At 35.4% G+C, this 15848-nt stretch overlaps 1 protein-coding gene and 1 long non-coding RNA gene across 2 annotated transcripts in view; one reads left to right on the top strand and one right to left on the bottom strand.

Annotated features, from left to right (window-relative positions):
• Positions 1–15848, top strand: part of LOC128018903 (netrin-G2-like) — a 56493-nt gene that overhangs the window by 21040 nt on the left and 19605 nt on the right. Inside the window, exons 4-5 of the mRNA XM_052604772.1 lie at positions 13395–13567; positions 13908–13931. Of these exons, the coding sequence (XP_052460732.1) occupies positions 13395–13567; positions 13908–13931 (197 nt within the window). The remainder of the gene's footprint in view (positions 1–13394; positions 13568–13907; positions 13932–15848) is intronic.
• On the bottom strand, positions 6438–12208 carry LOC128018904 (uncharacterized). Its single transcript, XR_008185014.1, has 4 exons — positions 12057–12208; positions 11849–11916; positions 7466–7621; positions 6438–7384 (listed from the first exon to the last, which is right to left on the bottom strand). It is a non-coding gene; the product is annotated as an uncharacterized LOC128018904 (long non-coding RNA).

The following is a 15848-nucleotide window of genomic DNA, read 5'->3' as shown; positions in this document are numbered from 1 at the left end:
ATTGCAAGCTACTTTTTTTAAAGTGAACTATTATTAAAGTTAATTTAAGTGCACTCTGCTGTTTGAGTATCCCAAACAGCTCGACAGAAAGGCTCAACCATCTGAATTTGTTTTGGGCAGAACCATTGGTTGTCCAACCAATAGAAAGTTCAGGAAACCTGTTTTAAAACATAATTTGATGAATAACTGCAGCCATGATCAATAAAAAAATTACACAAATCTCGAAAAGACTTCTTTCTGATGACATATGGAATTCTAGAATCATTTAGTCCAATCATTTAGTAATCTAATCAATGACTGATGAATAGAACCAAACCCTGCCCTACATTTTTTTACTTTTTCACATTAGCTTTGCTAATGTTACACTCAATACATCACGATGCAGAAGAAAAGATCTGTCTCTACTTCTGTGACTTTAATTGAAATTAACACAATGTGAAGTGCACCAAGCCAAAGTCTATAATGAACACGATTTGGATAAAAATGTCTCATTGAAAATAATTACAATTATTTGAAAAATGTATGTTCAGTGATACTACACTACATGATGAAAAAAAAAGTTCTTAGTTTTTTTGTCTTGTTTTCCAATGCAAATACAAATACACAAGGATGCACAGCAGCACACAAACATGCCAAATATTACAAATTAAAGGATTGCAATGCATAAAATTTTTTTGTAGGCTTATATAATTTGTAGGCTTAATATATATATATATATATATATATATATATATATATATATATATATAATTATATTATATTATAATATATAATTATATTATATTATATTATATTATATATATATATATATATATATATATATATATATATAAAATACTGAGGAAGAGAATCCTTTTTGCAGTGTAGTACAACTTAAATTTTTCACTTTGTATTAATAAATTCTGAATCCTACAATGATTGAGATTCCTACAATCCCATGGGGTGAGAAGTTTGAAATAGTGCGAAGTGCAATTTCATAGCCAAGTGAAGACTTGTGAAATGAAAATACAATATGGTGATAAATTTTGCATCAAAGCTATAGAAGAAAGCTTTGAGATCAATTTCATATTGAAGATTTTTTTTCACCCAACTTATTGACATATTCTCCATCTTACAATAAAAAGGCACCTTCAAAGCCACCATCCAAATGCAGTGAATGTAAGAGCTGAATCAAGCCAAAGCCAAACCTAACCAGAGGGATCAACCAACATACTTTTTCATCCTAGTTTGTGGCCGAATACTTGTCTGTTTACATATGCATTGATCTAGCTAACTCATCCACCAGAGTCTGTTTTCATCTATCTCTGTGCGCAGAAGTGGGTATTATATTACTAATGATGCACTCTCGTGGCTGTGTATGATTAAATTAACCCATGCCTTTTACCATGAGCCCTGCCATCATTTTTTATGATGGATGAAAATCGAAAAAACCTTCAGAAGCACCACCCCACCCTACAATATCCAGTATATGTCTAATACACTTAGGTTTTAACATAGCAGGAACAAAACTACTTTTAGATTTTGTCTTCTGTAATTTCCCCCATAAAAACACTCAAATTTTACTGCACAAGAAAAAAAAAAAAAAACTCCAATTAGCAATATCAGTCCATTAAAACCACGATTAATATTTTTTTCATTATTAACATTAATGCATTCAAGTTACAAAAATGAAAAATAATAGGCATATTCTTCTGTTTGGCAATTAAATGCATGTAGCTCATCTTAATTGCACAAAACATCACAGATTCTATATTTCTCAAACAATGTATTACTATAACATTTATAGGGGAAGTATATTCAACAAGACATTTTTACAATAATATGTTACAATTATGGTTATGAAAAAATTGTTATCAATGCATTATGGTTCATTCATAGGATACTCAACTTGAGATCATTATTAGATTATTTAACCACCTGTATAATTATGGTTGTTAGAGTAAGTTGGTATATTAACATTATATAAGGTAATGATGTAAACCGTTCAATATAAATTGATTATTTTTTTCTAAAATGCCTTATGAATACATTGAATTTCTTGCATATTTTACTGTACTTCTACATCATTTCATTATAGTGCAAGAAACATTTTAAAAGGTTATCAAGGAGGCAGAAAGCACAAATGAGAGGAAGAGGGAATAACAGAAAACTGTCCCCCCTGGTTTTTTGGAAGGAGATCTTTGAAATTCTGTTAAGGTTGTTCAGCCTCCCTGAAAGCGAGCACCGCAGGCATAAATATCTCTGCTGCCCAGATCCCCACCCTAAAGGCACAGAATAAAAGGGGGTGTCCCAGGAAGCAAACAGAATTTTTCATCAGAACACCATTGCTCATCAAAATTTCATCCGGCCATTCTATATTGGGACTATATCTAGTGCCCTCCATCACAACGGGATGTTCCTGTTTAGTCGGTTGGGCCAATCCCTCCTGCACTAAAACATATTGTTCATTAAATGTTCCTCTCCGCCCATATTACTTTTACCTTATAAGTATTACTTCTCAAGGGGTAGGAAAAAGGGCATACGTGACATTTTGGGCAATATATATATATATATATACTAGGGCCGGGACTTTAACGCGTTAATTGAGATTAATTAATTACACAAAAAATAACACGTTAACTAAGATTAATTAATTACAGAAAAAAAAATTCCCGCATTTTTTATAACTTATTTTTGCACCGCGGAACGTTTCTCACAGGATGAGTTTTGGCCGACCGATTATACTGGAGCACCAACTAGCGTTCGCATATCACCGCAGCAGCACATCGAGCCTCAAGTATCACCTCAACGCAAAACATGTAGCAGCTAGCGTGGACTTTACACTTTATGTTGAACTATGTATTATTTTGTTGGTGCAACAGTTTATGTTGAACTCTTTAATGTTTTGGCCAAGGTTTGTATACTTAGTATGTTATGGCCTCTGAAGCTACAGAGAGATGTTTTCTAATAGTCAGTGTTTCCAATGTTCTGAATGTAATTGACAGTATTGTGTTTTACTTAAAAAAAAAAAAAAAACACTTTACAGAAGGTTCCAGCACCTATAAGCTTCCTGAATTTCTGAAATGTACTATTTCTAAATTGTTTCTAAATATGCTTTTGCTACACTTCATGGCAAAAATTGCACTGGTCTGCTAGACTTGGTTGAACAAAAATAAACAATATTTTGTTGCTTAAGCTTATGTATTCAGGCATTATTCAATGGTATACTATAAATCCATGTGAAAAAAAATTACTTCTCACTGTTCTCAGGTCAAATATTTATATGCGATTAAAATGCGATTAATTAATTACAAAGCCTCTAATTAATTAGATTAATTTTTTTAATCGAGTCCCGGCCCTAATATATATATATATATATATATATATATATATATCAAATGATGGCTCTTGATAAGCTCTTTCTACTGTCAAAAGGACAAAAGTAAATTCATAATGAGGTTATGTGCAGCATCTTTTCAGGTGCTTGCGCACCAACAAGGCTACTGGGCCAGATGGGTTACCAGCTTTCTTGTTAAAAAACTCTGCTAAAGAGCTTGCAATGGCATGGTGTCCCTTATTCCAGCGATCTCTTGATACCCATTTTTTTAGGGGAAGTCGTGGCCTAATGGTTAGAGGGTTGGACTCCCAATCGAAGGGTTGTGAGTTCTAGTCTCGGGCCGGACGGAATTGTGGGTGGGGGGAGTGCATGTACAGCTCTCTCTCCACCTTCAATACCACGACTTAGGTGCCCTTGAGCAAGGCATCGAACCCCCAACTGCTCCCCGGGCGCCGCAGCATAAATGGCTGCCCACTGCTCTGTGTGTGTGCTCACAGTGTGTGTGTGTGTTCACTGCTCTGTGTGTGTGCATTTCGGATGGGTTAAATGCAGAGCACAAATTCTGAGTATGGGTCCCCATACTTGGCTGAATGTCACTTCACTTCACTTCCATACTGTGCCAGCTCTGTGGAAAAAGTCATATATAACACCAATTCCAAAAAAACCTGGTGCATCGTCAAATAATGACCTTCGCCCTGTGGCTTTGACTTCCAATGTCGGGAAGTGTTTTGAGAAATTCATAATCTCCCTGTTGGAAAAAGAAGTAGAGCCACTATTAGACACCTGTCAGTTTGCCTATAGGCAGAATAGAAGTACTGAGGATGCTGCTCTTAACATTGTTCATATTGTCTCTAAACATTTGAGAACACTAAAGCCTATGCTCCTATTTTATTTGTGGATTTTAGTTCAGCAATTAATACAGTGCAGACACATCTGCTTTTAGAGAAGCTTTATGGCATGGGTGTCAGTACTTTTTTAATTAAATGGTTTTACTCTTTTTTAAGTAACAGAACTCAGCAGGTTAGGGTTAATGGGACACTTTCTGAGGTCAGATATAGAAGCACAGGAGTTGCACAAGGTTGTGTTTCATCGCCTGTGATTTTTGCTTTATACAGGAGCACATATACTAATAATTATATAATGAAATATTTTAAGTCTCTTACAACTGTCTTGTGTTAAATGTAAATAAGACACAAAAAATGGTCCTTGACCCAAGAAGATCAAGTAAGTATCAGTACTGAAGCCAAACATCCTCTTTTTAGTGAATACCAGACACTGTCATCGGGAAAGAGACTAAAACTTATAGACTGAAGCTTTAATTTGTTCCTGCCTCGATAAAAATGCTGAATTCCACCAAAAATAATGCTCATATTAGAACCTTGTGTTTTGCATTATATGTATTTTATATATCAGACTCATACATTGTATTTTATTATATTTTTATTATTATTGTCTGTTCAGAGAAAAACACTGTAGCACTTTGCCCAAGACAGATTTCCCTTCGGGCATAAATAAAGTTTATCCTTATCCTTATCATAATATTAGAGTTATTCATTACAAACCAAAAGACTTAACAATGAAAAAACTAAGCCAGTTGGTCCCAAAAGGGCGGAATTGCACTTATGCCACTTTGCCATTGAGAAATGTATGGAGGGTAAAGCACATGAGTCAAAATGACTGACACAACAAGTAAGCCTGGTAGCTCAACCAGAGGACAGCAGTTTTTAACTACTGAATATGGTTTATTAAGCTTATTTTGTGACAAAGAGCTGGATGATGATGGAGAAAATGTGAAAATCCAGCATTCAAGGTCAGTGAGGTGAAGCTAGCTAGCAGGTAGTAACCAATAACTTACATTCTAATGGTATATCACATAGGCACTCAGTTACTGCTTAGTCAAAAATAGAGAGAATGCATAAAAATAATGCATTTAATAATACTTAGTTATGCATTGCTTCAGTATCATTCAGTTAATGGTATTTGCGATCTTATTTACTTTTTTACAAATCCTAGTAAGATAGTAATTTACTGTATTGAAAATACATTTATTTACTATTTAGTTAGTTCAAATCTGGTAAAACTTTATTTTGCTTTATTTATTGTATATGTTTACTGAAATTTTGAAAAAATATTTAAACTGGAGTACTACATGCACACAATGGATATTTCTCAATATTAATTCTAAAATGTGTTTTAATGTCACTATTGTTGAGGATGCTCTTTGAATAATATTTAAATGCAAGATGTTTAAAGTGCACCTAAAGTATACTTGCAATAGTTCCACTTTTAACAAAATCAAATATAGTTCAGTATATATTTTAGTTGGACTTCAGCACTCATTTCTTTAAATTTAATTGCATTCAGTATAAAATTAGTTACTTAAAGTATACCAGTTTAACATATGTAAATAATATCTAAATGTATTTGTAGTATACTTAGCATGAAATAAATGTATTTCAAATACATTTAAATGCATCTGTAAAGGCTTTTCAATTGCCCATTTGGCCAAACAGTAAAGTGACTGGGATTACTATTTTAGTTAATAATCAATAACTTATTTGATATAAAGACTTTTTATATGATACTTTATTTTATCACAGTATTTATTTTTTAACTCATTAATGTCATGCTTTTTTCATATTGTCATCAGATGCACACATGTTTTAAAACATTAAATAAATAAAACACTGGTGCCAAAAAAGTCGCATGTGACTTTTTTTAAATAAAATAAATTTAGTTTTTTTTTTTCTGAATAAATGTTCAGATAGTGTTCATTAAGTATATTGTCATCCATGTGTGTAGATGTTTTTATTATAAACGATTGAATAGGTACACAAAGTAATTTTTTGTTTTGGCCCTCTTGCAAAGTTGAAATGTCACTCACGCCCTTCTGGTTCTCACCCCTAACACTTCATAGAAAAATATCATGAATTGCATGTAGGATTTCAAGTTCCAGCTGTTCATTTCAAACATAAATTTGATCTTTTAATAGTTTAGTGTAAATATTTAATTTATGAAGTTTTAATAATCTATCAAATACTTGCTTACTGTCAAGACACAAAACTGAAGTAGTCATATAAAAACATGCGCAACTGGAAAAAAAATGCTTGAAAATATATATATATTTAGTTTTTTCATAGAATGTTTTTATATAATTTTTTACAGCTTTAAAATGCCACCACTAGTGGAGGATTTACATTAAATGATAATGAAATGTATTTATATTTATTATTTTCATAATATCTAAACATAATGAAATAATATTATATTATGTTTTATTTTAAAATTGCTGTTTTGCTTTGTTTAACTATTGGTCAATCTTCCCGGAAATACAACCCAATGAAAGAAAAATGATCGCACAGAATTAGTTTCAAAACCAATACCAACCAGTGTGATTTACCCTGTAAAGATAAGTGTGTGTGTGTCTCACTGTATTCAGTGTCATGTGGATATCTAGAGGATTGCAGCTCTGTGGACAGTGACGCAGCAGGCAATGGAGTCACATTCTGGCAATAATTGGCCCCATCGCGATGTTTCCGTAGGGGGGAGAAATTAATTATGAAGGGACCTCCCTTATTCTTTCTCTCCTTCAACTTTTTTGATGTGCACAGGCAATGGCAAGACCACTCTCTGTATCTTTTTCCAGTTGTACGCAAGTCTCCTTTCTATTAATCCACATTCCATTAATCCACGTCTTCCATGTGAGAAGCTGTGATGGCGATGCTTGCTTTGGCTTCCGCTTTTTCGTCCGGGAGTGCAGAAGAAGCCCTTTTCTGCATCCTGTGTGAATAATTTACAGGAGCTGCCGGTGCCACAGCTTTCAAGGTCGTCTGCGATTCCGTAGCTGTGACTTTCGTAGCTTTCGCCTCATGGGGAGCGCTCTCTTTCCCATGTATCTCCAACCTTTTAACTGCAAATCCACCAAAAGGGGGATGGGGAATAGGGCTGTAGAGGCCAGGTCTCTGGTCTGCCACCACCCTTCAGCACTACTTTTGTATGGGCAGCTCTCTCGGCCATTGGGGAGGAAACAGCAGGGCATTTTTCATTAGCCGCTCCACCTGGCACAGGCTAGTAAAAAAAAGACTGCATTCAGAAACAAGCTCCCTGCGACTGCCTTTTAACACACAGATCTGCTATTGTGCGGCTGACCTTTTTTTAGTTGCTGTACTTCAAAAATGTGGGAAGGGGCTGGAGCGGCGATAATAAGGAATATGAAAACCGACATCTAGTGAAGTTCTGTGAGAGCCGTGCCACCGGAGGAGTCTGAATCGGGCATCGTCAGCCGAGGTCAAAGCTTTCAGGGTCCTGTAGAAGGATTAGGATGAGGAAGAGAAAAGAGCGTTTGAAGCCATTTACCCACGTCAGTCTTCCTGAGCGGTTCTTAAAAATCAATATCCGCTGCCTGAACACCTTGTAAACTGAATTGAATCTTATTTTCGGAGAGCTGTCATGTTCAATTTGTAACTTTCATCCTTAATAGTTGAAGCTAAAGCATTGCTAATATAAGGTGTATGAGTTAACAAGATGCTGAGCTTGTTAACAAAGCGGGTTGTTTTCTCAAACAGGCCAACAAGTTCATGGGCCGTACAGCCCATTTGGAAACATTAATGCATTACCGGTCGCTAATGACACTCTTTCTCTATGTTCTCTTCCTCAATCCTCCTCAAAATGGAGGTAATAAGTCAGTCGGGTACTGGTTATAATGACCAATCTAAGCCGGCCCGAGGTGACTCTCCGGGCACTGATCATCCTCGTCTTTCCTCCATCCGTTTTTGTTTGCGTAAGTGCCTCATGATGAGCACGGCAGTGCTTCTGTGCAAATGAGAATAAATAGTCAGGGTGTCTCGTGAGAGAGGACTGTGGGAAAAATAAATCAAGCTCCCATTAACAGCAGCTTCCAGCTGCTTTAGAGCAACGGACTCCTGCGGCAGCCTTTTATCTGTCTATCTGTGTTTGTTTAGTGCCACTGCTATTTATTCATCCGAGCGCCATGATCCTGTTATTTGCACCAGACTTTGACTCTTTTAAACAAATCTTGAAAGAAATCTAGCTGCCGCATCCCATAAATGCTTAAATGGGTATAATGATATTCTATAAACGTTCATCAACGATGCCCTGGGGAGAATTACGTCACGTTCGTCTTAAGCTGTGCAGATTTATCCAAAAGCTCATTACCTAAGCAATGGCAGGGTTCAAAACAGTTTTTGTAACTTAAATCAAAAGTAGGGGGATGCTCAAGGCAGACAATTGTGCTTGGAAGAAAATTCTGAACATTCATAGATTTTGCCACTTTTTATTTAAAGTAGAAAAACTTGCTCAATATAATGTTTTAATTAGTGTGATCAATAAAAAAAAAATTTCATTGTGTGAGCCAAAACAGTGACGGGGCAGAAAATATGTACAGAGAAAGACTAACTATACATATACATATATACATGCTAGAATGTAAGATTATTTAATAGATTTTTAATTATAAATTGTAATTAAATTAATCTGTTGACAGTAGACTTTTAAGAAACCTCTCTGTTTTTGTCTCATAGTGCCAGTGTTCTGACCGGGACATGCATCACAATATGGCAAGGGGCGTAACATTTCCTTCACACGCTTTTGGCATTTGGCCAATAACAACGCACTGGATTGCTGGCCAATCAGAGCACACCTCACTTTTCAAAACGATGAGCTTTGTATAAAAAAAAAAAAAAAAAAAAAAATGTGTTTCAGAAATGCGGGGCATAGATGATAAACAATAATGTACATTATTTGGAAAATAACACATTTCATTAACCAAATACACAGAATAATGTTCTTTTTAGCAACATCACATGACCCCTTTAAAAATAATAGTTGTGGGTGTACTTTAAAAAGAAATATTTTACAAATAGCTTTTAATGGTTTTTTTATTATTTTTTTATGATTATATATATGAATCTGATATTCCCTTGTTCCTTATTAAGGTTTAGATTGGCTTGGTAAACTTGTGTTGGTAAATCCTAGATAATAAGTTGTCCCTGCTGAAATTTCCTATCGATAATTTGTGTTTACACACACATTGTGCCTGTGCCCAGAGGAAGGATATATTTTCTTTAGCTTTACGCATTCAACTTTGAGAGGAATCCACAACCGTGTTCAATCTCTCTTTTTAGCTTCTGTTTTGCCGGAGCATTAAGAGCCATATGTTTATCACACACTCCTGATTCTCCAGTCGCAGATGGCCATATAGGGGTTTGATCCCATCCCAACAGCAGAGCCTGGCAGCAAATGTGCCCATGAGATCGGTTCCTGTCCCAATCAGTGGGGTCCCAGCCCTGTGGTGTCTGGATATAGCTGCCCTGGATCCACACAGATTCAGTGAGTGCAGGGCAGAGAAACCTCACCTCACACCCCCGAAAAAGATGCTGCTACTTCACCCCCTACTGAGGTCCAGGATGCTTCCCGCTGTTCCCCTGCAACCTGCAGTGAGATGCACTAGAAACGCACCCAGGCTGGTTCATCAGCCCATCTAACCCCATGCCAGTGTTTTAATAAGAGCAAAACAGCCTTGCCCTCTCTGTCCTGAACACTGGCACAAATGATTCCTTCTGTCCTTGGTTTTTAATCACAAGACTTTACTGTCTACTTAGCACTTTTTTTTGGTGAGGTGTCAATAATTTAATATTCATGATGATAAGGAACACGTACCAATCTGTAAGCTAGCGCCCATATCGATTGCAGTTTTCACACTCACTACCCATGCACATTTACAAAATGCCAGAAGGCATTTATTCAGCCGTCAAACCAGACAGATTTCTTTTTAGCGTTGGCTTGCATCACTTTGAGTGCTGTTTTTTTTCACGGGACGTTACATTCCCACAGCTGCCTTGCATTAGTCGCCGATGCGACTGTGTTGCTTTTATCAGGCAACTTTTAAGATGCAATTCCTGATTTAACACTACTTGTTTAAATGTGCTGAATGCACCTTCATTGGGTTTTGCTTTGACTAGGAACACTTTCATTCCTGTGTTAATTTTCTCAAAACACTTTTCATACTCTCACTAGCTTAATTACCCCACTAAATATGTATGACTGTGTATGTACTGTATATTGCTCACTTCTGTTTTTATTTTTTCTTTCTAAAATATATTTTCACTACAATGTCTTTTCCATCACATTAAATGATTTATTGCATAAAAATTACATTTCTGGAATTGCTAGTGCTGAATTTATAGAATTAAATGTACACATGAAAGCATACACACACACACACACACACACATACAAAATGCACACAATTATATAATATCTTCATACTTTTTGCAAAGCTGAGTTTTCAGCATCATTACTCCAGTCTTCAGTGTCACATGATCCTTCAGAATTCATTCTAATTTGCCACTTTGATGCTCAACAAACTTTTATTATTATTATTATTATTATTACTAAAAATGGTTGCGCTGCCTATTTTATAATTTAAATATATATATTTTTACTTCATTTAAAAAGTTTTAGTTTGTTACAAAAAAAAAAAACCTGAACATAAAAGTGTCTATAGATAAAGAAATACCCAAAAATGCAACCCAAGCAGAACAAACACATAGAGCAAGAAGACACTTCACACTTACAGTAACTGTTCCTGGTGCACTACATGACACAAAGACTCATTCTCATCCATTTCTCATCGCTCCTCACAGGGTGGGTTCTAATTCCAATCTGTACCTAAGAGGATTGTAAAGCACGAACACTGGATTTGGTCAGAAATTGATACGAGACCTTGCCATGCTTTAATTGATTTACACTGGCTTTAGATCCTGCACTGCTTCTCAAAAATAGATAGGTCTTCCTTAAGGTGAGAATCTCTGCAATAAAGTGGTACACCACTGATTAATTTGTCATGATAGGAGCTTGATGGGCATTTGGTCTTGGAGAAACAGCCGAATGAAAGAGTGTGTGATTGACATTTGGTTTTAATTACGAATGAAAGGCCTACAGATGGTGATGGAAGTCTGTTTCCTCAGGTTTTTGAATAAATAGACCCAATTCAGTAAATGAAATTGTGTAAAATTTTACTCTGTAAACCATTCTGTCTAATGTAGTATTCATATTTGAGATAAAATGTTGAAAACAGTACCTAAAAGTAAAATAATTTTGTAAAATATATAAAAAAAAAATTTTCATAGTACATAAATTATACTAAAAAACACTGGTGTAGGGGAGATATCTTTAATATGAGTGTCTTAATGCACTGGCATGTTTTTATTTTTATTTGTTTTAAATATAAATAAGTTCAAAATCTTCAAGTGAAATATCTGCCAGTGTCTGCTGGCATCACTTTCTTCAAGTGAATCTTCAGAGGGTGAGGTATGACCTCATTATACGGCAAAACAAGGTTTGGTTATGGGGTGTCCACATGGAAATATATAGGTCAGCTACATAAATATTTCATGCAAATGGATAGCTGTTCGTTTTAGTGAGGATGAAAAAAAATCTGATGCATTGGGATTTACACACTCATTTGATTAGAGAGATTGTAATTGCAAAAGTAGTAATTTCCATACTAACCTGCTTTCCTCCCCAGACCTTTAATCTCAGCTATCCTTAAAGTCGGCTGTCAGATATCTGGAGCATTCCTCATAAAATCAAAGGAGGGAAGCAACATTTTGTAGAGCACTGCAGATTTTTCTTATTAAGCCAACGATAAGGAGAGACAAGGCGAGGCCATCTCAATATCCCCCATTTATTCTCATTACTAGCGATAATCATTACTCACTCTCTCTCTTTTGTTGGTTCCATTTTTCTTGAGGAATTCCCTTCCCCCCAGTAGACGATGGTTATATTTGGAGTAGAGCAGACAGATGCTGTTTACGGTCCCCAAAGATCCCAGAGTTTTATCTCCAACATCAGAGACAAAGAGAAGCCAACTTACCTGCATCTACAACAAACACAAACAGACTCTATAGTGCTTACAAACATGGGTTATGAGAAGAGTCTTGATGAAAGATAAGATTACAGTAATCTCTAGAAAAGTGCAGATAGACGTGTTTTTTTTTTTTTTTTTTTTTGCTATTTTATTCATTATTAAATATTTCAGTTAAAGCGTTCATTTATTTTTATTGCAGTTTTAGTAATTCAATACTAATGGGACACGTTTCATTGGCAACTAACTGAAAAAAAAGTTTACTTTTTTGTTACATTTCTTCTCCTTATAATTCTATTTGATTTCAGTTTTATTTAAATTAAAAATATATATTTTAAGAGTTTTTTTAGTGGCAGACACTGGCAGATTTTTCACTTAATTTGAACTTACTTAACTTAAAATAAGTTGACTACATACATGCCAGTGCTTTAAGACAAAACACACTCATATTAAAGATATCTCCTCTATACCAGTGTTAAGTACAATTTGTGTGCTACTGAATATAAAAATATTAATATTATTATTATTATTAATATTAATTTTTGAGAGTTTTATCATCAACTTAAATGAAAATTAGAAATGTTGCCTTGGCAACTACTTGAAATAAAACAATTTTACCTCAAAGTTTTTCATTATTTTTTTTCTCATTTATAATTTATTTTATTTCAGCTTTATTTGAATTGACAAAAAAAAAATAAAGATAAATTATAAAGAGAATATAGTCTTACTAGTTTCTGTACCAAATACAGAATAAAAAACAACAACTGAAAAATAAGACAAAATACTCATAATAACCGGATTTATTGCAGTGCACAAGCTCTTAACCAGATGCACCGTAATTAAGCAAAAATTAAAAACATTTCCAACTTAATGGCAGCAATAAAAATCACTGCTTCAATTCTGAGATTTTGTCCCGATTTTTGTCCCTGACTGTCCCGAAATTGGTCCAAAAGCAACCCCCCCAAATATAATTTTACACACTTCAAAGATCAGTAGAATCCACAATATTCTCTTCAGGTACAGTTTCAACCATACACTATAGTGTCAGGCTCCGCTAATTTATTGAGCCAAGTAATGAGCTACCTCAAGTGACCCTAACAAATAAAAGCTGGGAATAGTCCTCAGTGGTCCAGCTTTCGCCCTTGCCTGCGATGTGACAAGTGTGCTAATAGGTGTTTCCTGTTTTCACAGATGTAAGTGTAACCTCCACGCCGGTCAGTGCTCCCTCCGTGACGGGACCCTTCAGTGCGACTGTGAGCACAACACCACTGGACAAGACTGTTCGGCATGCGAGAGAGGATTCAAAGCCAAGTCCTGGAAGCCTGGCTCATTCCTGCCCACCCCGAACGGCTCCCCAAACATTTGTACGAATTATACACCTGCTGTATGCAGTAACACCACACACCTGAGAGGAAGCAATGATTTACGTACCATGTAGAAAACTGGGGCATCTTCACTCGCTAAGGAATGTAGAATAGCACAAAGCTTTCACGTAAACTTAGCAATAAAACGAAAACAGGCATATTGAATTGGAAAAAATGTACAGCTCATCGCTAATGTACATTCACTGCATGCAAAAGTGAGGCAGGTTTCTGCACGTTTTAACTCTTAGATGTGCTCCAGAGAGATAGAGGAATAAATAACATAAACCCACAAGAAATAAACCCTCTCATTTGTTTTATCTTCTTCTCTTTCTGTTTGCAGGTGAGGCGTCGGGAACGTCTGACAGTAAGTGGCATGCTAATGGAATACGCTGACTGTCAGTTGCATGTTTTTTTTTTTTGGCTCCTGCTGCCATCACTCTTTTTGGCCTCTTTATTTCATGTCGTTAACAAGACGTCGGTTCTGATCCGTCCCTTAACTGTCACTGTGAACTCTGATGGCGTGATGCATTTTTCCACAGTTTTCTACTTCATAAATGTTTCATGTGATGTGAGACGCAAAGCATTCTAATGCTGGCTAGTGATGCATGAGGGTGTGCTCAAGGTTATAGGACATTTCAGTGCACTTCTGGCCCATTTGTGGGGGTCTAACGCTGTTTTGTTGGAAATCTGAGGTGATGACTGATCTCATGAGGAATATAGAAGAATCTTTTTCCTCAAGATTATTCTTAAAGGGGCACTTGGTAATTTTTCCAACTTAAAGGTGAAACTTTTTTGTGTGTTTTTAGTGATGCTAGTGGCACACCCACAAAGTTTTGCGTTGGAAGAAATCAGTGACACTTTTAAAAAGGTTTAAATAGTTTAGACTCGCATTAATTTAACAGAATAATAGTCATATTAGCTGCATAAAAGCTGTTTAATAAGATAAGAACATTTTCTTCTCTTGGTGGTGCCCATATTGAGATCACATGACCAGCTGAATACTACCAAAAAAATTCTGACACGTTCTTTTTGTCAAATTAATAAATAACGGTTGATAAATGTGCTTCTGAACAGGGTATAAGTCAATTACATCTTTAACCAAAAACATTTGCTTTTGTATGATGACTGCAAGGACATCAGTAGTGTGGGTGTCCGTATCAATTCAAAGACTAGAAACATTTATTTGTGCAGCTCCAGTCATTTGCCAGAAGAAAAAAACAGGCTATGATGTTGTTCTTCACTTTCAGTGTCAACATTAGCAGTTACTCTTGAGGCTGCCACTGTACCAATGTCCATAACTACATCCATAACACCACCCACAGTCCAACTGACCTCAGACTCAACACCAGCCACCACAGGGTCAGTCCAACCTGTCACAGGGTCCCAGACTCCGGGTACGTCAGCGTCTGTAAACACTTTTACAGGTCAGAGCTGGTTTAAAGTCCATTGAGTAGTGCAGTTTGTCGTGTGGTGGTCTGTAGGTTAAAATAGGTTAGTCTTGTAGTAGGTGATCAGTGATCGGTAGATGAGCTCTTTAGATAAACTAGAAGAACATAACAGTCAAACATATCAAAAAGTATCTTTTTTGTATCTATAGTTCATGGATATGGTAATCATTCAGGATCATGGTACATGTATATGGGCAGTTGACAAATGGACATGGAAATGAACAAAGCTTTACACTACTTTTCAAAAAGTTTGAGGTCATTATTCGGCAGGGATGCACTGAATTGACCAAAGGTAACAGTGAAGAAATCTATTTTGTTACAAATTTCCATTTTAAATTAACACTGTTCTTTTGAACGTTCTATTAATCAAAGAATCCTGAAAAAAATGTTTCAAGATATTTCCAAGAAATATTAAGTAGCACAACTGTTTCCGCTGATAATAATAAGAATTGTTTCTTGAGCAGCAAATCAGCATATTATAATGATTTTTTTAAGGATCATGTGACACTGAAGACGATACTGAAAATTCCGTTTTACCATCACAGGAATAAATTACATTTTAAATTAAATTTAAATTTATGCATTTAGCAGACGCTTTTATCCAAAGCGACTTACAGTGCATTCAGGCTATCAATTTTTACATATCATTTTAAAATATATTAAAATAGACAAGTAATTTTGAATCTTAATAATATTTTGAAGTATTGTTGTTTTTTTTTACTCTATTTTTTTATTGATTAAATGCAGTCTTTAAAAAAACCTTTCTGACCCCAAACTTTTTAACAGTATTGGATGTATTTGTATAAGAGACTTGATTTAGGTTTATACATATA

This window comes from Carassius gibelio, chromosome A8 (genome assembly GCF_023724105.1).
Source record: "Carassius gibelio isolate Cgi1373 ecotype wild population from Czech Republic chromosome A8, carGib1.2-hapl.c, whole genome shotgun sequence".
In the NCBI taxonomy this organism is placed as follows: Eukaryota; Metazoa; Chordata; class Actinopteri; order Cypriniformes; family Cyprinidae; genus Carassius; species Carassius gibelio.
The sequence above is the reverse complement of the archived record's forward strand: the minus strand, read 5'-3'. Positions and strand labels throughout refer to the sequence as shown.